The sequence below is a fragment of the Ciconia boyciana genome, chromosome 2 (genome assembly GCF_034638445.1).
Source record: "Ciconia boyciana chromosome 2, ASM3463844v1, whole genome shotgun sequence".
NCBI lineage: Eukaryota > Metazoa > Chordata > Aves > Ciconiiformes > Ciconiidae > Ciconia > Ciconia boyciana.
The window spans coordinates 20,079,911-20,105,377 of record NC_132935.1 but is presented as its reverse complement, the minus strand read 5'-3'; the positions used below and the strand labels follow the sequence as shown (position 1 = coordinate 20,105,377).

General features: G+C 41.3%; 1 protein-coding gene across 1 annotated transcript; it reads left to right on the top strand.

Annotated features, from left to right (window-relative positions):
- The first annotated feature begins 9,670 nt into the window (after positions 1 to 9,670).
- TRHR (thyrotropin releasing hormone receptor) lies at positions 9,671 to 23,953 on the top strand. The gene is made up of 2 exons (XM_072851117.1): positions 9,671 to 10,465; positions 23,534 to 23,953. Exons 1-2 carry the CDS (start codon positions 9,671 to 9,673, stop codon positions 23,951 to 23,953), a joined length of 1,215 nt encoding a protein of 404 aa, XP_072707218.1.
- The last annotated feature ends 1,514 nt before the right edge of the window (positions 23,954 to 25,467 follow it).

Below are 25,467 nucleotides of genomic sequence, written 5' to 3'. Positions count from 1 at the left end.
CCCGTTGGGTAACTGAAGGCTTCAGCTAGTCCCCTGCATCAGCCCTCTCTCCTCCAGGCTGGGCAAGCTCCGTTCCTTCAGCCTCTCCCCGTATCCCATGTGCACCCATCTGCAAACCATCTTAGTGATTTTTCTGCTGGACATCTTCCAGCTTATCAACACCTCTCTGGTATTGGAGGCTTGAAACAGGAGGCTGTATTTCTCATGTGGGCCATGTGGGTGCTGAGAGAGGGAAATAACTTTCCCTTCACTTAGTATTTATGAGCTTGCTAGCACCCAGCTCAGTACTCGATACCCCCGTGTAGGGGAACTTAGAGATAAAGTACTGCTCCTGTTTGTTTCCCTTCCTCCTTCCCTCACCATTTCCATGCACAAGATTTATAAAGAAAACAGAGAAAAATCGTAAAATAGACCAGAATTTTTACACATGGTTTGCAAACTGTACATAAATGTACTGGACTGTACTGTATAATTTTAGCAAAGTGACTCATCCTTTTCCCTTCAGCACTTACCATAATGACTTGAAACATTTACCTAATCAGGTATAGCAATGATTAACTTTCAGCCAAGCCACAATTTCTCTGTCTGTGCTTCCATCCGTATCACATTGCTTACATCCCTGGGCCGGTTATGTGTCTGCTAAATGCCCATGAAGTAGGTAGGACTGACCCAAGAAATTATTGCGGTGATGTGCATTTGGAATAAATCAACCCCAAAATCACTGGTATTCTCACCTGGTTAACGCAATGGTTTGGGAATCAGTAAATCCTTCATCCTAAGCCTAGGTGTTCCAGCAGACTTCTACTTTGGGCTGAGCTTGGACACCTAATCTCCTTTGTTTCTCTCCCCAGGGAGGTGTAAGGATGAGCTATCACTTGCATAACTTTCCAAAGATAAAATGTTCCATAAGGCATTTGCCACACCATTACACTTTACCACTGCTACGAGAAGTGCTGCTGTATCCGGAGCTCAGGCAGAACATGGAGACAGGAATGGCATACTGGGACAAAATCCTTTGAGCTTCCCTCCAAATAGGGAGCTTTGGTGTGATGCCTGGAATGCCTTGAAAATGCTCTGCTGACAAACAGAGAGAGAGAGAGGAGAGACAGATAAATACATAGATACTTAATTCTTGGTTGTTTCTTTCAATCCCCTTTCTGATGTGCCTAACACATGTATTCCTGGTTCTCTCCCAATTGCCCTGTGTTTCTCTTTTAAAATTCAGATTTGTAGCCTCTTGTTTTTCTTCAGTGATGTTCTCTCTCTCACCGTCTTACCACTGGTTTTCTCCCTCAACTCCTTTGGTGTTTTTCTTCTACCATAAGTCTTTGTGATGCACTGCTGAAAACACAAAATAAAACAGAACCCCTTAAAACTTTTTTCTCTGTTTGCTTCAAAACTGACAAGTTTTTTCTTCTTTATTTTTCCTTCTAGGACTTTTTGTTATCTTTAACAACAAAGTGTCTTTAAAGACACTTTAAGATGTGTCTTTAGTTTCTATTTTGTCTTTTCTCCCCCTTTTCTTGAAATGTGTGAGTTGTTAAAATTTAAAACCACCCTGCAGTTATTCACTGTCGCTTTGTAAGAGGTGGGCAGGTACCGTCGGTTTTCCTGCTCTGTATCCTGATTCTCAGGTGCGTGTGAGTACATAGGAAGGAACATGAAATTTAATCTTACAAGCAGATAAGGTATTATTTAAAACATAATTATTATGATATATTTGCTTGGGTCTTGAACAGATAATCCAACTACACTATACATATACAGAGTTTACTATTTCTGAAGGAACTATTGGAATAAGAAGAGCAGCTGCTTACGCATATAACAATGAGCTCTGGGTACATGTTCTGCTGAGTTTAAATTTCCTTGATGGCTGCTAACCTCATCTCAGTTGTAATAAAAGAAATGAGACCCCAAAGAGCATGAAATTGCACAATTAGAGTGCTTTACCTACAATATTTGACATGTGCACATTTTAGACATCATAAGTCATGCCTTGTTCTTAGTGTGACTTGTTATCATCCAATTAATCCCTTCAACAAATTGCTCCAGACTGAAAATATTACTCTTGCATAAAGATGCTTGTCTTGACATCTGTGCAAAGCATTTGTTGAAATGCAGTATGAGACAATGCTTCCAATATAAAAATAGTAAAATTCAAACTAATAAGCAACTTTCATGCTCTCTTATACATCATTAAAGTATTAAAGAGAATGGTCACCTGTACATTAAATACTTGGAATCATATTTTACTTGCAGGGATATCCCTTTGTTTTAGTGGTCAATACTGTTTTGTAGTGGTCAGGTCAATTGAATGCTAAAGCCAAAGGTACAGGCATCATTTAGTAGTGACAGAACCTTTTTTATCAGCATTTAGTATGCTGACCCTACATAGCTAATAGGTCTTTTAAACACACGTGACAAATGTGAGTATATTAGTGAAATTCTAGGCATCCTCTTTAGTCTAAAATATTATTAAATGACTGTTGGAGCTTGCAGCGTTTACTTCCATGCAAAGCACAACTGAACACATTTATACAAATGCTATCAATCAGGTTTAAATTATTTTCTTTTCAAAAATTATGATCTCTACAATACTCAGTATATTAAAGACATTAAATGGAAATATTTTCTGTTACATTTTAAGGTATAGTCCTTTATATAATTGATGTCCTGGGGCAGGTATTCTTTTTTTCCTTTTCACTGTCATAAAATGACAGTTTCTTTATGTTTCTAGTGCTTGTTATTGGGAATCACAATATCATTTTGACACCTATTGTCTTTTTTTCTTTGCAGCTAAGAAACAATTTATAAAATGGGAAAGCAGGCAGGTTCAGATCCTTAGGCTGTTCAAATGAACATAGCTCTATTAAAATCAACTGGTGAATGATCTCTCTGCTTTAAATTTGCTCCCAGAGCTGAGTGATCGGTATTCAAGTAAGTGTCACGAGTACCTTTGTTTTGGTGACTGCTTTCTTAGATAGCAAGTCTTTTAATGACCGTACTCAGACAAGAGGTTTGGGCTGGAAAGGGCAGGATAACAAATGTGATCTACAAAAAAATAAATTATCCTTGATTATAAACATTATTTGTAACTTGCATTCAACGTCACTGGGCACAGAGCTTTGCAGGAAAGTCTGGAAAACACTAATCCCTTAAGAGGGTGGTGAATTTACCATACCATGACTCTTTCTTCTGCGGCTCTTCACCTGCTCTAGTTTACATCTGTGCCACTGAAATGTAGATGCCCATCCCACTGTGCTGTGGCAGAGCAGAGACCTCAGTAGAGGCCCTGTGGTCCTTGTCAGAGAGCTGTCCAACCTTCCCTATTTGGATGCTTTCCAGCTCACTGGGAAAGGGACTGAATTTCTCAAGACTGAAATTCCCAGCACAGGGAACCTCATTTTTTAGAGTACTTACCCATAATTTGCCAAGGTTGGCAGAGTTTAGGCATTTCTCCTTGCTTTGAACAGTGAGGCACAAATATTATGACTGGATTTTTCACCAGATACGAGGGACATTTATCGAGTTACTGGAGTCCTGAGGGTAGTTCAGTCTTTCCCAACCTTCACCTGAAGATCTTCCAAATCCCACTGGAGATCTGAGTCTCTGTGCCCCACTTTTCTTCTTGAAGAAGGCACAAGGCAAATGAACACAGGCATGCCCAGGGATTACAGTCATGGAATCAGAGGGCACCCAGCCCATCCTGCTGCTCCCAGGCAGAACCAGCCACATCTATTACAGGTGGCTTTTTACTCATCCCTAATGCCTCTAGCTTCCCCAGGCAGTCTATTCCAAAGCCTCACAATCTTTACTGGTTAAAGGTTTTTCCAACCTGAACCTTCCCTGTTGCTGTTTCAGAGGATTATTTCCATCATGGATGTGAAAAACAGTTTATTCTCGTTTTTGCAGCCTCAGTCTTCTCTTCTGAAGGGCAGATGACCTAGATTTGTTTGTCATTTTCTCATAGATTCTCCTGTTATAGATCTTCCCTCTAGCTCTTCTCTGAGTTGTATCCACATCTCAGAAGGTGCCTCCCAAAACTGGACACAGCCCAGTGAGGGATTAGTTCATGTATCATGTTGGATATGATCCTACTGATACACGCCAGGTGAAAGTTTAATTTCACACCAGCTTCTCATTAGCTCTTCGTACTGGTGGGTGTATGGCTTGGGATCAGATGAGCTGCTTCTACAGAATTGTTCTCCTGCCAGTTATTCCACACTGCATTTGTGTACCTGCTTGCTCCTGACAAAGTGTACCACTTTGTGTTTGCCCCTATTGAACTGCACTCCCTCATTCTTCAGATCACTTTTCTGTGATGATTTTGACTTAGCTGATAGTGTCTTACAAGGTAAAGTCCAAGCAAATGCAGGTAATTCAACAAATCCAAAAACTTGGTGAAAGCAGTCTTCCTCACCCATTCTTTTGTGTGATCCCTACATTTATTCTGGAAAAGCTGCTTCTGCTTCATCAGGCTCTTGTAACAGTTTCTCTCTGCCTGAGTTGATAGAAATTAGTGAAGAAAAGAGTAGACCTCTTTAAAGTCCTTCCAGCCTCCTTTGCCACATGATCCCAGATCTGTCTCAACAGACCACAGTATCCAGTGACCTTGTTGACAGGCAATAGATAAACCAAATTCCCCATGTGAGCCAACTGATTGCTTAAATCCATTTTTCTTACTTTTTGTGAGAATTGTTTTTTCAGAACAATTGAGTTAAAAATTCCTTATTACTTGCCTTGAGCTAACAGCCAACACCAGTCCAACACGAAGATTAAAAGAAAAAGATGATACAAAACCCCTCACCTTTGAAACCTTTGCACTCTCGTGCAGATTAAAAGCCCCTAAGTCAAATAGAATTTGTCAGATACACGTATGAATCCCCAAATCATCATAAGTCCTAAATCACTTAGACACTTTTGGAAAGCTCACCCAGGATTTTAGCAGTACTTCAGTGGAGGTATTCTTCGGTGACAGGCAGCAAAAAATTTGTTAGAAAGAAGGATCACTGCCTTGGATAATGAGATTTATCTCACAGAAAAGGTGTTTGGTCCCTTCACAATCTTTACTCATAAAAGGCTTTTCCAGGTGCAGATTTGTCCCAGGCTCACTAGATTAGCACAAAACCACAGCTATGTGGTGTGGCAGATGTAGGAGAATAAATTCTAGTTGACCATAGTTACTACAATATTTAACCATGTCAAGTGTAAATCCAAAACACATTTGGAGCTGATCATGCCAGTAGCTGGTTACCAACTTTAAAAGCCAGCCTTTGGACGGTACTGAAGTTACATCACTGATGGTGACTTTTGTTCTCTACAAACTGCAGCCTTGGAGACATTTGCACAGCAGTAAGTGCTCGGTGCTCCCTCAGAGGTGCACACAGAGTAAAGAAACCAAGTTCCTTATGATTTTTGTGAACTCTGAGTACAGACAGGTAATACAGTATGAAATTGTTATTTTGCAGAGTTGTTTTTCAGAACAGAAAAGGCCAGCTGGGGAAGTGATCTGAGTTGGAGAAACAGAATTAAGAATAATTTATAGCTACTGTGGTAAAGTGTTTATAATGATTCATTGTTCCATCTCAGCGTGTGCTTAACATTATGAGACGGTTTGTTATGGGTTTGTTGTGCCTCTAGTGAACAGAGACACATTTTTATTGAGACAAATGGGAAAAAAATTGGACAAGAATATTGTTGGCTAAGCAGTATACAGCACAGGGTGTATCAACACGATGCCTTCCCCTCTCCCTCCTACCCAAAAGGTTGTACCAACAGAAATGTATTAGCAAAAGTCAGAACATTTCAGTGTTTTTCTGCCTATTGTTAGGCTTGTTTTTCTACCTATTGTTGTGGACTTGCTAACTGCATCTGTACTCATTTGTACATGTAATGTCAATTGATGCCTAGACCAACAGGTATGTGTATAAAATGGAGTAACAGATATGCAGTAGAAGTTTCACAGTGATCTCTGGTCCATCTGCTCTCAAAATTTCTCTGGCGCAGCTGCTGGGCTTGCATGTATTAATGCTGAACTGCTTTTGAAACTAGCCAGTGTATTTTGACGGTTGCATTAACAAAATATTAACTGGGAGAAAAAGTTGATATTTTACTGATTCCCAGATTCAGTATGTGATCTCTGACTGATGATCATGTTAAAAGGATAATTTGAATGTATCAGGCAATGTGCATCACATGATATTTGTGCCAAATCCACGACACCAGATGCCTTAATTACATAGAACATATATTTACAGTCTTGAAATTCCTTCTGCAATTACTGCAGATTTTACAGAAACCTTGTAGGTTGGGGAAGTACTGTATGGAAGGAAAAGGGAAATGCTCCATAGAGAATGTTAATCAATACTGTCAAAATCCTCCTGTAGATATACTTTCCTATAGCCATACAGTGACAACTCCATACTTTTTCTTTACCATAATACAACACTTGGCAAAAAGCCATAAAAAGTGAACTACTGGCTGATACAAGATGGTCTGTCCCATCTCTGATACAGACCAGTAGCAGATGCAGAAGATAGCAGACACAGAAGAATGAGGCAATCATCAGATACTACATTTCTTGCACATCTTCCAGACTTCCATATTCACTTCAAAATCATGTGGGCTTTTAGATATTCTCCAGCTTCTCTGGATCCCATGTCCTCAGCCATTACTTCTGGCACTGCAAACACTTATGTACTCTCAGACATAAATGTTCTTCAGTCTCAGTTCCTCAGCCCCAACTCAGACCATCCACATTGCCTACATAAGCTAACAGAATACATGGAAACATGAGGAACAAGACTTCAGGGTGGGACAGTGTGGCAGAAAGGCATCAGTCACCAATGAAAGAGAAATCAGTCTATGGAGGTGCTGAAAACTTCCAAGGTCACTGAGGGTTAAGGGATTTATCCAGGCTGTCAACTAACTCGGTTTCCTGGTTTGAATTCTGGTTCAGCCCCCTGCTGGGTTTGATCCCTGTTGAATCCCTGATTACTGACACTAAATCTGTGCTAGTTCACTCCTGGGCTCCCTCCTGGTGTGTTTTATGCTGTGTGTTTGAGCATCTTGGGCTACACCCACTAAAGCCACATAGCTTCAAAAACATAGATTGGTAACAGGGAATCTATCCAGTTTGAAGGATAAAATGTTATAGGGTGTGAAGGGGGCTGGGAGAAATCCTTTTTCTGACACCCAGGTGTCACACTAGCGCTGGCCTTCTTCCTCCTTCAGCTGTGTCCAGAATAATGGGATCTGAAGATCGTATGGAGCAGAATCTTGATGAGATCCATGATACAATTCTGTTGATAAAGCATTGGTCAAGTAACCAGTAACCTGAATTTTCCCACAGGTCACTGCTAAGCCACTGGCAATGAATCTGATTCTTTTCACCCCTGTTTGTTCATCTGTTAAATAGGAATAATGATATTTGCTTTACTTCATTAAGTACTTTGGGGTCTATAGATGAAAAGCATCTGATCACAATTGAAGTGTGAACAGGCAAATGGAAAAAAAGACTGGAAAACTTAACTGAGTGTCTTAAAATCTCTGGAATTGTTTTGAGTCTAATTTCCAGCCCTGATTCAGGTGGTATCCTCTTTTTGTCACCACCTGTTGTTTCAGCCTATTTAAAATCCTAGTTTTGCAAACATTACACCATGTGCCTATGCTAATCCTTCTCTCTTACAACTAAAATGTTTTGAAATCCAAGTTGCTTTTCCCCAGTTGTGCAACATTTTATTTTTTCGAAGCCTGCCTGAGCAAAAAGCAAAACATTTGCCCTAAATGGAGAAAAAAAGGGATTTTAAGGCAGATTGAATTGTGAACCTTTTAACACAATAGTATAAGGAGAAACAATGGGTTGAAACACTGTGATGAGGAGTTGATAAGGGCTCTTTCACAGATCCCTGCAGAAGGGTTTGCTATGGTTTCTCTCACTGAGGTATTGAAATTGGCAGCAGGTGAGACAGGAAAGCCCTGCATCCATCTCCAGGAGCTGCTGGGCTCCTGAATACTGCTACTGCATCTATAGGTCTTTCATCAGTGCATCTCAAAGTAGTTATTTCTACCAGTTTTTGATTTGTCTGTGGTTTTACACAACCTGACTGAACAAGAAGTTTATTCAACCAGAGGAGACTCTTCATTGAGGAAACAGTGGTGAATTAGTAACACTCGGAGGGGGGGCGGCACACATGTGTGTGATCTTATTAAGAAGCAATTTGTGCTCTGATGGTTTTATTGTTGCTGTGATACAATCCAGAAAAGAGCTGAAAGGGCTCAGGAGTGATGACAGCAATAGTGTTCTGGTTTCAGCTGGGATAGAGTTAATTTTCTTCCTAGTAGCTGGTATAGTGCTGTGTTTTGGATTTAGGATAAGAATAATGTTGATAACACAGTGGTGTTTTAATTGTTGCTGAGCAGTGCTTGCACTAGTCAAGCTTCTCATACTGCCCTGCGAGCAAGGCTGGGGGTGCACAAGAAGCTGGGAGGGGGCACAGCCAGGACAGCTGACCCAACTGGCCAAAGGGCTATTCCATACCATATGACGTCATGCTGAACAAAAAACAGGGGGTTTGGCCAGGGGGCACGGCCGCTGCTGGAGAACTGGCTGAGCATCTGTCAGTGGGTGGTGAGCAATTGCATTGTGCATCACTTGTTTTGTATATTATTGTTATTATTGTTATTATCCCCTCCTTTTCTGTCCTATTAAATTGCCTTTATCTCAACCCACGAGTTTTACCTTTTTTCCGATTCTCTTCCCCAACCCGCTGGGGGTGGGAGTGAGTGAAGGGCTGTGTGGTGTTTAGCTGCCTGCTAGGTTAAACCACGACAAATAGCAATGGTGGTTTTGAAGAGAATTATCTGTAAAGTAAAGAAACCCAATTTTTCCTGCTGTTTTCAAAAGTTGGGGTACGTTTCTTCCTGTCAGCTCTGAAGGGACTCTTACAGCTCTCTGCAAAGCAGAAGGCGAGTGTAAATTACCATCACTGTCACAAGGACAGGGACACGGGGGAAGTCAGAATTTTAGAAATTGGTGTATTTTTGTTGCCAGTCAATCTCCCTTTTGTTTGCCAGGGTGGATCAATATGATCGATGTGTGAGATAGCCGTCTGAGAGCAGAGGGGGAAAGCAGTGTGAAGTAGAAAACCTGTGGGGCTTTACAAATCACTCTCCTCTTACCTCCCGCTGCTGTCTCCACCTTCGGTACGTTGTGACTCCTCCTGGAAAGCGGTGATGCTGAAGTCTGCCTGGGCTGGATCAGCTCAGTCCCGTGCAGTGCTTTAGCAGCTGGCAGTGCAGGAGGGCTCTGCTTTCCCTGCTGCTGCCTCCTCCTCCTCCTTCTCTGCAGGGGGGGAAGCTCCCATCTCCACATGCTGCGTTTTCATGAATGCCTCAGACCAGCTATGAGAAAACAGCTTTTTAACCTGTGCGAATGAGCTGGACTCTTAGAGGGATTAACCTGTGGGGTAATAGAATTTACAAAGACTGAAAGTCCAGGTGCTTTTGGGTGAGTGGAGGACGGTACAGGAATGGGACTGTGACTACATGGAGAACGTGCTCTGGGGCTACAGCTCACCCACGCTGTGCTCCACTCACCCTTTTGCAGGGGACCATGGAGAACACGTGCTGAGACTGAGTGCTGGGCAGAAGGAGCAGTGGGCTGGTGAAGATGGAGAATGGCACAGGGGACGAGCAGAACCAAACTGGGCTGCCACTATCAAGCCAGGAGATCGTTACAGCTGAATACCAAGTGGTTACCATCCTCTTGGTCCTCCTCATCTGCGGACTGGGCATCGTGGGCAATGTCATGGTGGTTTTGGTGGTCCTCAGAACCAAACACATGAGAACTCCCACTAACTGCTATCTGGTGAGTCTGGCTGTGGCAGATCTCATGGTGCTTGTGGCTGCAGGACTACCCAATATCACAGAAAGCCTGTATAGATCCTGGGTGTATGGCTACATGGGGTGTCTCTGCATCACTTATCTCCAGTACCTAGGGATCAATGCTTCTTCTTTTTCCATCACTGCCTTCACCATTGAGAGATACATAGCCATCTGCCACCCAATCAAAGCTCAATTCCTATGCACTTTTTCAAGAGCAAAAAAGATCATTATTTTTGTGTGGGCTTTCACCTCCATATACTGTATGCTCTGGTTTTTCTTGCTAGACCTTAATACAGTAGTCTACAAAGACACTACTGTTGTGTCCTGTGGCTACAAGGTGTCCAGGAGCTATTACTCTCCTATCTACATGATGGACTTTGGTATATTTTATGTTGTGCCAATGGTATTGGCAACTGTCCTCTATGGCCTGATTGCTAGAATACTGTTCCTGAATCCCATCCCTTCGGACCCAAAAGAAAACTCTAAGACATGGAGGAATGATGTGGCTCACCAAAGCAAGCCTGTGAATTCCAAGATGACTAACGGGAGTTTCAATAGCACTATTGCTTCTCGAAGGCAGGTAGGAACAGCAGTTTGAAATGGCTTTCTGAAACCTAAAACCCACTTGCTTTAGAGATCACTAATCTAAACCTGTGGAAGGGGGTAAAATATATTCTCCCTTTTTGCTAAGTAGTCAAGCTGAAATTCTGTGATATATATACACATATGTATTTTTTCTTGCCTATTCATTATTACCTACTGCAAGGACTGAAAAACAAATAGTATTTTATTTCCTATATCAAAAAGCAATTAGGAAGTGTCAATAAAGAATGAAACATTTTAAACTATAGTTTCTTTATATTGCAGCGTGTTAGTAATCCTGCCAAATATACAAAGTGACTCTTGTGTTATTTTTGAGATCTGAAGAGAAGGAACTAGCCTGAGAGTTTAGGAGAGTTGAGGTTTTGTCCCGGCTAAGGCACTGCTTCACTCTGCAAACTCAGTCAAGTTGTTACTTTTCCTGTCTCTAACTCTCCTGTGAAAAGTCTACTTAAGCAAGTCCGTATATAAAAGTGCTTTGTAAATGCTAAGTATCTTTGTTATTCTTTCTCTCATAAAATATTATTATGTATTTATGGCTCAAAACTGAGGCATAGGTTTGACTAGCTTTTTATATTGTTAAATATGTATGCTGCAATGTGTAATTATACAAGTAGAATATAGTTACTAGATTAATTTATGGCTACTTGCAATAAACCATGCTGCCTCATACTCACACAGCATGCAGCTGTAGCACAGTCAGGTGCAGTGCGGAGAAATGCAGGGTCCATCACTTAGCAGCTGGCTCTTGGGAGCAGGCTCTGGTTGGGTCAGGAAGCTTAATGCAAGCATGGGGGAGCGATGCACTGCGCTGAGCAACTTGGCTTAGAGCCCTCGGCAGCCACTGCAAGCACACCAGAGGGTCACTTTGCCAAGCGGGATGCTTCTACCTCCCTGCGCGGTACAGTTCCCTCAGGAAGCAAAGCTGAGGTGTGCGTTTTTTCAAACAAGCTGAGTGCCCCCCTTGGGTTGAACTTTATATTATTCTTATTTTATGTAGATTGCTACTGTTTAATGAGAGGGACTGTTTTCCCGTATTGCAGAGATGGTACTGACCTCAAAAGTTAACTGAGCTGCCTGCTAGAGTACCGAGCACTAACAGAGCACTGGAACCATGCTTTGAAATGCACAGCTGAAATATGTGGGCTAGTTTATATTTAGTTGTATCTCCAGTTATAGTTAATAGTCAGATTAGAAGTGTTTAATTTTTTCTTTGTCCATTAATTAGTAGAAGAAGAAGATAATCTGCTTTTCAAGTTCTCAATATCACTTTAGTATACATGCTTGATTATGTGTGCTTAGCATCACTTGAAAAACAGACAAATCTTTTACATTGAGCATTGCTGAATGTGGATACCGTTATATTATGAAACCAAAAAGTGAGGATTATAATGTGATGTCTTTTATGTCTTGTAAAGACAGCAAGACTTTTTCTAAAAGCCTAAGTAACCTGATTGTTTAAAGTAACTTCATTATGAATAAAGCTAGCATTTGCATATAGTACAACATAGGAAGCAAAGCAAGGATAGCGTGACCTTATTTGTAATATTTTTAATATAATAGCAGTGCAAAATGTAGCCAGTGGTGTAAAATGGGAAAACACAAGTCCATATTCAAAAAAATCTAAAATCTCAACAGTTAGTAAGACACACAAGTGAAAATTTCCTGCTGTTTTGGCAAAGGCATGTATAGCTGACAGTATAGTTTGGCCTCATAATGAGTTCTGCTATCATGTAAAACTGTCTATATGCCTTCTCAGAACTGTTCTTGTACTACAGTGATGGAGTTGCATATGATGTCCAGCATGTGATCTGTAGAAAAAGTGACTGAAAATGTGGTGTACGCTTCCTACTTCTGTGGTAGTTCTCATATTTATCCAAGAACATTTCTACAGAATGAAATTTGTGCATGTTCCTGTTGTGGGTTGGCTCCGGCTGGCAACCAAACACCCACCCAGCTGCTTGCTCACTCCCTCCCACAGCAGGACAGGGGAGAAAATGGGAAGAACAGGAGTGAGAAAGCTCGAGAGTCAAGATAAGAACAGGAAGATAACTTATCAGTTACTGTCATGGGCAATGCAGACTGGACTTGGGGAAAATTAAGTTCATTTATTGCCAATTTATTGCCTCTTGTTGTAGCCTCAAGTTACACTCAGTCCCTTCTGTGAGGCAACCAGCAGTGTGGGAAGGGGCAGAGTTGCGATCAGGTTGCAGAGGTTTCTCTCTGCCATTTTTTCCTTTTCACTCTTTTCCTCTGTTTCAGTGTGGGTCCTCCACGGGCTGCAGTCCCTTCAGGTAGTGCCTGCTTCACCAAGGATTGCCTCATCCTCCTCTGACTTTGGTGTTCCCTCTGCTGTTTCCCACTCTTTTGTTCCCTTCTCCTCTCTCTCCCTCTTTCTTTCCAGCATCTTTGCCATTTCTTAAATATGTTTTCACAGAGGTGCCACCAGCTTGGCTGATGGGCTCAGCTGTGTCCTGTGGTGGGTCTGTTGGAGCTGGATGGAACCATTTGTGTCTGGCATGGGGCAGCCCTGACCCTCTTCTCAGAGACGCCACCCCTGCAGCCTGGGTGTCTGTCAAAATCTGGACATGGACATTCAGTACTGTTCCATTGAGTGGTTATGCTTAATTATTATTATAATAAACCTATTATGAGCTCACATTTATATAATATACCAGAATGAAACAGTAAGTCAGATAGGTTTCCTCAACCTTCATGAAGGTTTAACTCAGGAATTTCATAAGCATTTTTGACAATAATTAATCCAACATGACAGTACTTGAATTGATTTACCCACTTAGTCTAACCTGGATTGCTTCACTAATCTGGATTTAGTTTGACGTAGACTGCCATATCATACCCTTGTCTTTAATTTTCTTGGGACTTCCCATTACCTGTTTTGAAAGTCTTCCTTTGTTAAAAATAGTCAAAACTTGTTTTCTACCTGGGTAAAAAAGTGCTTTGTCCCCTACCTTGTCATACAATGGCTGTGTTTTTGCTGAAGAACACTATCTGAAGCTCTTTCCAACTCATGGCTGAAATGAATTCCATTGTCCTGTTGTTTTTTCGACTTTTTTTTTTAACCTATATTATTGTGTTAGCATATAGCTATCTGTACTGTCAGCTTTGTGTTTCTATATCAGCTTCCAAGAATTAGTTTTTTATATACAGTCAATACTTTCTATTGTGAGTCATACAGTTATGCAATTTCAATTGTTTTCTTCAAAACTGGCAATACATCATTGAAGTTTCTGGTATGAGAGTTAGCCCAGAATTAGAAGCTGACAGACTGAAAATGTGAAGAGCAACTTGGAAACCACCCTGGATTCAACATCTAGGATGCTTCCTCACACCTGGCATCAAAGGAAAGAGCAGGGCAGGAGAGGAACAACCCTGATGTGGCACCTAGAATAGCTCTATGCTCGGGGAGGAAGCAAATGCAGAGTAAAATAACCATTTCATCACAACTGCGGAGGACAGCTACCTGAGCTGAGGCAAGGGCGGGGTGGGAAGCTCAGCAGTGAGATAAACAGGAGGGAGGGAGGTGTCTACTGCTGAAGGAGAACCGATGGACCATGTTTGGTTTCGTTAGAACAGATATTTTCAGTCTCTGACATAAACAGATATAACACCACCACTGAAGGGGAAAAAAGCGGTCAGGTGGTCAGAGAACTTCTGTTTTGTTTTCAAAACAGAACACTGATTTAGGTCATTCTATGATTTAGAAAGAAGGCCTGGAATATATATTAGAATGGTGAGTCAAGCCTATTTTAACATATTTTTCCTGAGAGATATCTAGGGATGAGCTCATAACGAGGCTATATTACATCTCCAGGGAACAAAAATTAGCTCTTCCAGGTAGAAGGTGGTCCTCTGCTTACTCATTCCATTCTCTCCCTTCATCCCTTAACCGTCCCACCCACATCATTTAAAAGTCACTGAACTACGTTAGTTCTAGGAAATATTTATTTCGTTCCAATGTTTGGAAAGCTAACAGGGATAAAATCTGTTTACTAAAGGATCAATACCCCCATATCAACAACCACCAATGGACAAAGCCTTCAAAGCACTCTTCAGGGCTCCCTGAGGTTTTCATTCAAAGTACTGCAAGACAAAACTGAACAGGGAAGACAAGCAAAACCAACAGGTATAAAAAATCAGTCCTTTTTTAAAAATGTTGAAAGAGAGGAAAAGGCACAAACTAAGCTTTCTTTTCTCATAAAGTATCTCCATTTCCAACACATTTTTGTTTCACTGAACAACATCTGTTACCGCTGATATTGGACAACTACTGAAATTACAAGTTATTTGTTTACACTGCAAACTGAAGTTCTACCAAGGAAAGGAGCACCAATATGTACCCACAGGATATGTCAAACTCCATTCTTACATCCACTTCTGAAGAGCTAAATCAATCCCACTCATGCAATATTTATTCTGTTTCACAGAACTGTACTGGATAGCAGGGTGCGATAGACGTATCTTAAAGTTTTTCAAAAAGAAAAGTAGTTTTATTTGACAGTCAGGCCCTCCTTTGTACATGGGAGTACATTTCCAATTCATTTTGTATTTTCCATCAGGCTCCTGGTGTCCTAGAAGGAACAGAAACCAGTTCATTCTGCCTCTTCTTTGTCAGAAGCTAAATCCAGTTGATCCACTCTTTATGTAAAGCTGTAAGAGTCATTTATTGCCTTTGCAGAGCTTTTGATCAGTCACTACAAGTCAGTAGGCAACACCTGACTGTCTCCTGAGGGAAGTTCTCCACCAGAAGGCGGTGAGATATTGGTATGCTCCATTTTCAGAGGAATCAGTTTGTGCTCAAGGCTAGATGGCAGTAGGCCCTGAGGAATCAACTAGTGGTACACTTGTTTTTAGTATTGAAATATGCAGGTAAACCTTCAAGCTTGTGTTTAGTTTGTGACTTAAAGAAAAATCTTAAATAACTATTAGGTTTGATGGAGCTGGTGATGACTGTGTTGAATGAGCTTTCAGCTATGCTTTGCAAAGAAAATAACCTTGCTAGACCGAAGTTCCTGTGTAGTTGAACAATACTGTGGGAAAGCATCTGACTGCCAATAAGGGGTCTCAGTGATAAACAGTGACATAATGTTTTTTGCAACAGAAGATTAGGAGAAAACAAAAAGGTCACTAAGAGTAAGGTGAGACTTCTTTGACCACAGAGAAACTATAGAGCATTTCTGCTGAATGATTGGCACAATTTTAACCTGAGAAAACAGAGTGAAATAGTCCTGGTGTACACATTTCCTCAAGTTAAACAGGAGGGAAGGTGAGAAAGCAAAATTTTCCAGCCCTCTTCAATTGAACGCAAGTCACAGTAGCTGAAACTTCAAAGCTTAACAGAGGAAAGATCAATATGATTAGAAGATGATGTCATGACAAAGAGTATCTCCTAAGGCCAGACAGTTCAAAGTCCTATTTACTTGATTCAGAGCCAAAGAAGGAACTTCAATGCAAATTCAATGTTAAGATTTATTTAACAACTGTATGATAATTTGAACAAATGATCACAGGTCCCAAGGAAGTGAATTGAAGTTGATTTCTACTCACTCACCAGAAAATACAAACTATGAATTTGGAGCTGTCCAATTAAGCACATAATTTGAATGTGTAAGGAATCCTGGACCTCATGAAGCACTGGGAAACTGTACTTGTTGTCACGGACCTAGGGTAAAAACTGCATGTAGTGGCAAGAAAGATTGAACAAGATCCAAAGGATTATAAACTAATAAGGGACTTTGTCCCAGATCCCTCAGGACCTTAGATTAAAGAAATTTCCTTCCAATACTTTGTTGTAATTTCACAGAATCACTGAGGCTGGCAGGTGCCTCTGGAGATCATCCAGTCCAATCCCAGTGGCAGTACCACTTTCAGTGGTGCTGTGGTAGGCTGAAGACATCTGGCTTGTTAGACTACTGGGTAGCTGTTCTTCTGCCACTTTGTTTTAGTTTCTTCATTGCATTTGCAAAGGGAGATGCAACAGTTAGATCTCTTATTTTTCATGGCATTAACCTACCAATTTGTGTCTTTGCTATTCTAAAATGGCCTGTTATTGGTACTTGCAAACCATCCATATTGTTAAGTCTTTCAGAAAACACATTCACTGACTGTATCCTAATCAAAATGACTAGCAATTGAGCAAACATTAACTGCAGTTACAGGCATTTATCGCACATAAATAGCAATGTATGTGCATAAATTCAATCTGGAAAAAATACAGGTGCCTGTACCAAAGGTTTGACCAGATTGTCCATTACCAAAAATCGCAGACAAACTAAATTCAATATAATCAGCTCATTGCCTCTGTCAAGCAGCAGTTCATATTCAACTTACATTCACACACGTTACAGCTTCAACTTTACACATGCCTGAAATTCAAGCTAATAATTCTTTAGTCTTTACTCATAGTCTTTCTTTCTGTATCTTACACCATAAAGTACCATAAGTATCAAAATAAATCTCAACACTTCATATACAGCACCACCACAATTCCACTTACTTCTAAACTGTCTTTGCTTGCAGAAATAAAAGAAATAATGGTTCTGTCGCGGATGGAGTGAGGGTGCACTTCACTCGTAAGAGAGAAGCAAAAATATAGTTTATTAATACAGAATAGGGAGTTAACAAAGTTCAATGCGACAGTGTTTTAACAAGATTCGATGGCGAGGCACACTTGATTATTTACTGCATAGAGGACAGGGTCAGACAAAACTGTCAGGGAGACCCTCCCGTTGAGTCATGAGGTTCAGAAAAGGATTCCCTTGCTTTCTAAACTCCTCAGAGAGGAGTCTAGGTGCGGCTAGATCCAGTCTTAGTCCCAGACTTGGTCAACAGTTTATGTCTAAAGGATGATAGATGTGCAATCAATCCTTTATATCACTTAGCTAAGATTTCAAAGTTTAGCATGCTATTAGTCACTTACCGAGGATCTGTTGTGGCAAGGAATCTCTCAACCTCAAGGAGTAACCTTGAGAGGCGTCCCTGCTCAAGGGGAGATCCTGGGGTGCAGCCCACTGCCGTGCAGGGGAGCTCAAAGGGCCCTGGGCTGCTCGCTATTTATGGGGATAAGATGATTGACCCATAGTCATATTTGCATGCCGACCACAGGTTTTAGTTTCTTCGGTGGGTGCATTGCACAATAGCCCTAGGCTATTGTGTTGTTACCTGTCTCCTGAATCCACTTTGAGCCGATGCAGCCATTGTGACCAGATGCATCCATTACAGTCACCACTGGTGGTTATCACCTAAGCAGGGTTGCAGGAGATAAAGGTCGGGGGCGGGGGAAGCACACTGTCACAGGTTCCTATTTGAACTTTGGAAGGTTTAGCCACTTATTTTATAGTTGCTGTTTAGGGCAATGAATTCAGGCAGATGTGTACCTGTGATGGTAAAAGTTGAAGGCTGATCACAGTTTCCCCTCTTCTCCATTTTAGGCATTCTATTCCCAAGCCTTTTATTAAAAAGACAGGAGAGAAAGAAAGGTTTCATTTCATAACTAGAAAACATGTTGTTCAAAGTATTCAGAGCAGATTTCACAATAAAACAAAAGTTCACTAACAAGTTACACCAACCAACATTAAATGTTTCTTTACAGCATACAGTATGAGGGAGAAAAGCTGTTTCTGCTTTTTTTTTTCTGCGGGTGCTTAATTTTGCTAATAGTGCTTCTTTTTTTCTAGTAGCACAGGTACTAGGATCTATCAGCACTTCTAAAACGTTAATGCTTTTTCTTCTGAAGATTTGAATCATTTTGTTCAGCTCAGAAGCAAGAAAATGTCCTGAAGACCCAGGCATTGCAGGAAGGAAGAAGAGAGCAAGAGAACTTAAAACTGAAGGATAGAAAAGGGATTTGCCTGTCACACAGGAAAACTTTGAAAATGTGGGGAAACTTAAATCTTTTTTTTCTAAGATTACCTGTTCTGTGAGCTACCTTGGCAAGCAGCTCATTACCTTTTAAAAGCGAGCAAGAGGCCAGGGGAAGCAAATGGGAAGACAAGGAAGCAACCTAGCTCCCTTTTTATAGCAGCTAAGAGCCCATACATGGTCTGGCTGATGTGCTCATGGAATCACAACCTGAGCTGTGTGCTTCTTTTTCTGTTTCCCATATGCTCCTCATCTGTCCAGTCCTCCAGATCAGATCCTGGTTCTGGCTGTGTTGATCTCTCCAATGCTTCAATTTTATCCCACCTAGCTCAGCCAACAGATCCCAGATTTTTTTCTTGTCCATCCATAATATGAACACTGAATTACATATTTGCAGGTAGATTTCATGCTTTCCCCAAAGGAATTCCTAGTTTCCTCAGGTATCAAGGGGACCGTGAAAAATAAATCCAGCCTTAGATACTTGAGATGGGATCCAACTGACTTAACTTTATGTGTATGTCACAAAGTTAGTTGCTTAGTCCAATGAAATCATCTAAGGTCCCTCCATGGTCAATTAAAATAGGTAGGTTACCCTCTAGAGAAAGTCCTCTCTTAGACATTGATGCAGTACACGATGACCTGCCCCCCAGAGAAACCCCTCTGTTCTCTCACAGCAGAGCAAGCACAGACTCCAGCTTGCAATGCAAGATAAGTTTTGCGTGGCTTACATGAAATCCTCAGTCGTATTGCTTGGTTTCACTCGTGGTGTTATTAAAACAAAACCTTAATCCTTTTAATTATTTAATCCTCCTCCGCATTGTACAACTTCTCTTGGATTACAGAATCACAGACTGGCATGTACAATCTCTGTGCATTGCAATGAACACCACCAAGCACAAGAAAGCAAGATGCTATTACATGCCTTTAAAACACCAGAGTGACTCTATGGCACAGAAACTTAGTAACTATGACTATTACTTTTACCTATCAATGTAAGAAAGATTAGTATTCAAAGGAGAAGGAAGCAACTGCCAAACTGTGAGTACCATGGTAATGAAAATGTCTCGTAAAAGCACTTCCTTAGTATGACAGGGTTTTGGAGCAGGAAGGAAAAGGAGAATACTAGTTCAGAATTAAAATATTGGAAATCTGTTTAGTAAAAAACATTTTAAATATTTTTCAGACCATTCTCAGAAACCAAAAGATAGGGCTTGAAAAGTGATTGCATGCAGCCAGGAACATATTCAATCTCAAGCACTTCACTATTATTCAAGGTACACTTGAAATTTGGACTAGAATGGATTTGCTCAAAGACATTAATCATGTTTTCAGCCTCCTTAACTAAGAGTAATGTGTACTGTGAGTATAGGATACACAGTGCACATCCACAAGAAAAGAGCAATCAGTGTATGCTTGTGTATGCTTCACCTGAGTAAAGAATGAGGATGCTAGTGCCTTTGCTTTCAGGGAGCTTTGTTGTATGGTTACAGGTAATAAAAAGCAGGTTTTTAAAAAAGTTTGTCCTTTTAGCACTCCACTGATGCACTCCAATTTAGCACTCCTTTTAGCACTCCAATTAACCCCCCCAAATGATATTTAGTTATGTTTCATATGAAGTGATTTGAAAAAGGATATGGCAGTTTACTTGAGCAAAGCAGACCAAACTTTCCTCTAAACTATTTCTGTGCAGCCCCATCCATCCCAATGAAGATTTTTGGTGTGGATAAGAAAGCAGCTTCGGCCTAAATCATGTGTTTAGAAGCTGGGTTCCTCTATAAAGGCAAATTCAGGTGCAAAAAAAGTCCAGGGCATGCTTGCAGCATCTTTGGGTCAGAAGCCCTGAGGGGTGCCTCACCCTGCAGTGGGGTGACAAGCCCTCTGGCCACGCTGGGGACAAAGTGAGCAGTGCCACAGCACCTTCTAGGAGCTGCTGTCATTTGCACAAAGGTCATGTTCTGAGGTAGATGGTCATGAAAAGCCACTGCCTCTGGAGCCAGCTTAGGGAGGATTTACCAACGAGCAAATAACTATCTGAACTTAGGGCCTTGCAGTGGGTCTCAGAGTCACAACCACTACTGGTCAGATGGATCAGGCAACTGAACTTCTGCCTGGCAATAGAGAGCTTGTGCCAGATTGTGATTTTTGGCAGCTTTGGGTGGACATGCACTGCAGCCAGTTTAAAATGATGGTGAATTCTCCTTATTGTCCTGCACTGACTGAACCACCAAGACGTTCCACCAAAGAGGTGCCATCCATGGCCACATGCTTCTGCCTCTTCTCTTGCACCTGACTCTGTGGCAGCATATGGGTACATGAGTTGGATCACTGACCTGAGCAAACCAAAACCCAGCTCTACAGAGGAGTGCTTAGTTTTCAGTTGGACCAGCAGTCTGACTTGACCCACATCCTCATCTTTGGGGCCAGCACAAGGAGGGAGGTGAGAACAGGGTTGCTTTTTTAGCTGCAGTCACAGGTTACTTTGGCTTCAGTTTATGTCAAGACCAGGAAATAATGGACAACGTCTTACCTGGCATAAAGCCTGACAGTGCGAAGCTAACCTCTTGGCATTTTTAAACACTTTCAAGCCTGCAGACTCAATTGATCTCAGCTCAGTGCACTTTGTGCTGTGACCATGATATTTTTTATCTGGTGCTAAGAGCCAGTTCTAATATATTGTCAAATCACAGCCTCAGGATACTAAACATGACAGCAGTACAAGATAGTGGTGTTAGATAGAAGGAAAATGCACATCAAGCTGCCAGTATACATAAATTCAGCTAATAGTTTGCACACTACATACATATATGTCTTTGAGGCATATAGGATGCAATCACTTGAAGAGTAACAGCCTTTTTTCATTGCTGTAAAGTATTAATTGTGTGACTCTAAAATATCCCCTCCCTGACACTAAGATCAATTTACTTCTAGTTCAACCCAGGATTCAAACTGACAGCTGCAACATTGTAAGTGATTCTCTGAGCATTTGTGCATTAAAGACAAACTCAGAAGAGATGTAAATTGCCAATGATCAGTAGGTATGATAACAGAGTCCCCTGCTGAGCTGCTGGTAGCGAAATACTTTGATGCCTGAGTAGACGATTATCCACTAGCCCTCTGAATGCCTGAGCTGATGCAACACATCTGATAGTTGGGTTCAGTCCCATTGTTAATCCAAGCTCCACAAATGGTTACTTTCTTCATTTAAATGTGGATTATTTTCCATGATGAATGATTATTCTTGGTTGAATGGATTTGCTCAGTTCGGAGGGACAGGCTGGAGCTTACCTGGAGAGAGGAGAGGCAGCAGGTGAGAAGTCCTGAGTCTTCCTCAGCCAGCGCAGGCCAGCACTGGGGCACCTCGCTCTTTGCAGCCATGCTCATAGGGCTGGCCCTTTTAGAAGTGGTTCGTAAATAAGGAAAACTCATCCTTTTAGCTACCTGAGACATTCACATTTGCATTTTGCTCTATTACGATGATTGTTTGTGCACAGCAAACAAGAAAAGCAGTCTAGAAGTCATAAGGAAATGTATCAGTCAAATGACAAAAAAGATAACATTTCTCAGTCTCATTTTTTAGTTCTACTGAACACAGCTGTAGGGAAATCAAAAGTGAGGGTGAAGGGAGGAGAATTATAGGATAAAACTGTAGCCTTTGAATATGTACATTTAAAGATAGATAGAGAGATACAGATACATCAATTTGCAGGGTAACTTTGCTCTTCATCCCATTCTTTATCATACTATCTACATCAAAAACAACAAATTGGGTTATATGTGTATGTGTCTTTCTAGATAGCTAGAAGAAAATACATCCCTTAGGCAATAAGGTTGCAGGCTTTCTATATAACAAGCTATCTGATCAGAAGACAAGAGAATTACATACTCTCTTATAACTTCAAACTAAAAAACACACCTAAAACTAGCATGTATATATGAGTGATTTTAGTGGAGTTATCTGTCTGTCCCCCTGGAAACAATTAAATCTCTTATCAATCTACATCTATCCTTTCTGCAAGCAGTGAAATGATAACCCATAAGCCAGAATGTATCCTGTGGTTACAGGAGTTGCTGTTTCATTGAAGTATAACTTCAGGTACCCATAAAGCAAAGGTAAAAAGAAGTTCTTTAAACTAATCTGTCAATAGGCAACAACAGTTTTATGTCAAGGAGAAAGGCAAATAGTAAAAAAAAATCACAACCAAAAGAAGTAGTTGTAGCTCACCAAAATCAGTACCAATGCTTTCCAGTTCATGCACACACAGTTAACCAAGTCATCTCCTGACTTACATGAGGCTGTGCCACCGTACTATCCCACTGTCACATCTCACCATACTTTCTACCTTGTTTATTAACATCTTTCAAGCTTTCTTTAATGTAGAGACTAGGGAATACCATATATACTAGAATTAAATTATTTACAAGAGAAAGACTCTTTTTACAGTGGGTTTTTTTTCTAATTTTTCAATTATTTCTTGTTCACTTCATTTCAGCTATCCTGTGTATCCCCAAAGGTTGTTTTTTTCTTTATTCAAAACAAATTTACACAATAGATGGAAGTTCTTATAATAAGCAAGCTTTATTCCTAATCAGTTTTTTTCTGGCTCTGTAAACTGTAATTGACATTTCAGAGTAAACATCAAATAGTGAAGATCGTATTACATATTGAGGATTTGAGGAACAGGAATAAATTCAATTTTTTCCTTTTTTTTTGCATTATTTCTGGCTTTTGGAAATTCTTTTAGGGATGGCTGTTAAAGCTGATAATCTAAATAGGCTTCAGGTTCAATTACTCTGCAGACTATACTAGTCTAAAGGAGGAGATCTAATGTGGTTGGAAAATATGTCTTTAGACCCCTTTTTTTTCCATTTGAATCAACACCTCCTTCCAGCTTGAGAAGTTGCAAAGTCTAAGGTCTACAACAATTAGCTTACTGGGATGTCACCTGGAAAGAGTCATTTAATAAAACTAGGAGGAATTTGGAGCCAGGGCTTTTTTGTCCTTCTTACTGTAGAAAACTTCTCTGAATGAAACATTGATCAGAAATTCCCAGCTGAAGAATCTGTCCATAGTTTTGCTTTGGTCCTAGGGATGTAGGAATGCACATGTTCCTTCCAAGATGAGTACTAACCTTCTGCCCCTCTTCTGTTTACCTCTGTGTTCCCCCAGGTTACCAAGATGTTGGCTGTGGTGGTTGTCCTATTTGCATTTCTATGGATGCCCTACCGCACGCTAGTCGTGGTCAATTCCTTTCTCTCCAGCCCCTTCCAAGAAAACTGGTTCCTGCTATTTTGCAGAATCTGTATTTATTTAAATAGTGCCATCAATCCTGTAATTTACAATCTCATGTCCCAGAAATTCAGAGCAGCCTTCAGGAAACTCTGCAACTGCCAGCAGAAACGGGAGAAGAAACCGGCCAATTACAGCGTGGCCCTAAATTATAACGTCATCAAGGAGTCTGATCACTTCAGCACTGAGCTAGAAGATATTACTGTCACCAATACCTATCTGTCCTCTGCAAAATTGTCCCTTGGTGACACGTGTTTGTCATCTGAGGTAACAGTTAATACGTTTGAATGTTTGGTGTAGAGTCCTCATGAACCAGAGCATGTTCATGTGCACGGGGCTGTGCTGGGCTGGCTTTCAGCTGTGGCAGCACAGCGAAGGACCAGGGAAGGCTGGGGGTGACAGATGATGCACCACCGAACAGGGCATGGCGGGGAGGGAGAGCTGCCTGGCTCTGGAAAGCGATGCTCTCAAAGTGCCTTGTGCCGAGCATGATGGGACTGGGAGGATCTGGGCTATGCGGAAGGATGAGGAGAAACACAGAGGTTAAGCCTTATTCCCTGAGGAGCACAGGGCAATGGTGGAGCATCAGAGAGTGGTGCTTGGGCATGGTGCCTCACGTACATGTCTGGCAGGAGGGTGGGCGTTGGTGTCTGGGCTCAGTGATTCCTCCTAGGTGTGCTCTGGCTGCCTGCAGGAGGGCAATGGGGCATTTTCTTGTGCCTCACCCCCTGGCTCCAGGCTGGGGTTAACTAGCCCAGTGCCACCATGCAGCTGGTGCTAAGAGAAGACATGGATCTCCCCACACCAGCTTTCTGGTCCTGAGAGTGCTGAAAGCCATATCTATTTCCATGCTACCTGCACCATCCCCATGTGTAGCACATCTCTCTAACCCAGCTCTCTTCTACATGCTGATGCATGTTACTGTTTTCATGATGCCTTTTTACACGATACTACTTAAATGTTGTTCGTAAACGTGTATACTTTAGATCTCACAATATAGATGATCCACAGAGAGGCTTAGTTTTTCATTTCTTTTTGCAGATGATATGAGAATAAAAAATATTTCTTTCTCAGTTTTCTTCTTCTCATTTTCAGGCCTGAGGCCCACCTTGTTCTGAGGACATTGTCATATAAAACCTTTGGATGCTCTGTTCCCACCAACCTGTATGAAATGTAAAGGCATTTCTGCTCACAGAATTGCAGGAGTTACCATATATCTCTCCACACCTGCCTGCATCCTACAAGAAAAAGCAGCCTCTTGGGGAGTGAAAAGAATATACTACTGAGTCTAACTGAACGAAGCACTTTTAACACAACAGAACTTTAAGCAGGTGAGTTGGCTTCAGTGGAATACCCAAATCCTTCGTCTCATGTATTGGCCAAAGAGTGGTCTGCCTTCTCAGATAGAGCAAGGCTGCCCAGGACATCTCCACGGATGCAGAGCGGGGCAGTGGATGATGCTCCCATTGCAGGTGAGAGGCGAGGAGAGGAGCTGCCCTCCTGCGTGGCTGCGCTGGGCAGTACCAGCGGGGCCTGTCCGACAGCAGCCAGAACCGCTGCCGATTACAGCAATTACCCGCCCTTGACTCCCTCATCCCACAGCAGTGCAAATCTAATTGCAGGCATCATAACACAATTCAATAAGCAGATATCTGATGGCAAAGAGCATGAAATCTTTTTTTTTCTTTTTTTCTTTTTTTTTTTGTCTTGAACAGCACGAAATAGGAAGACCATTCAATGATTCACAGCAGGGAATAAACAAATTAAAAAGTCAGTAGGAAGCTTTAAAAAAATCTTATTTTTTTCAGCAAGCT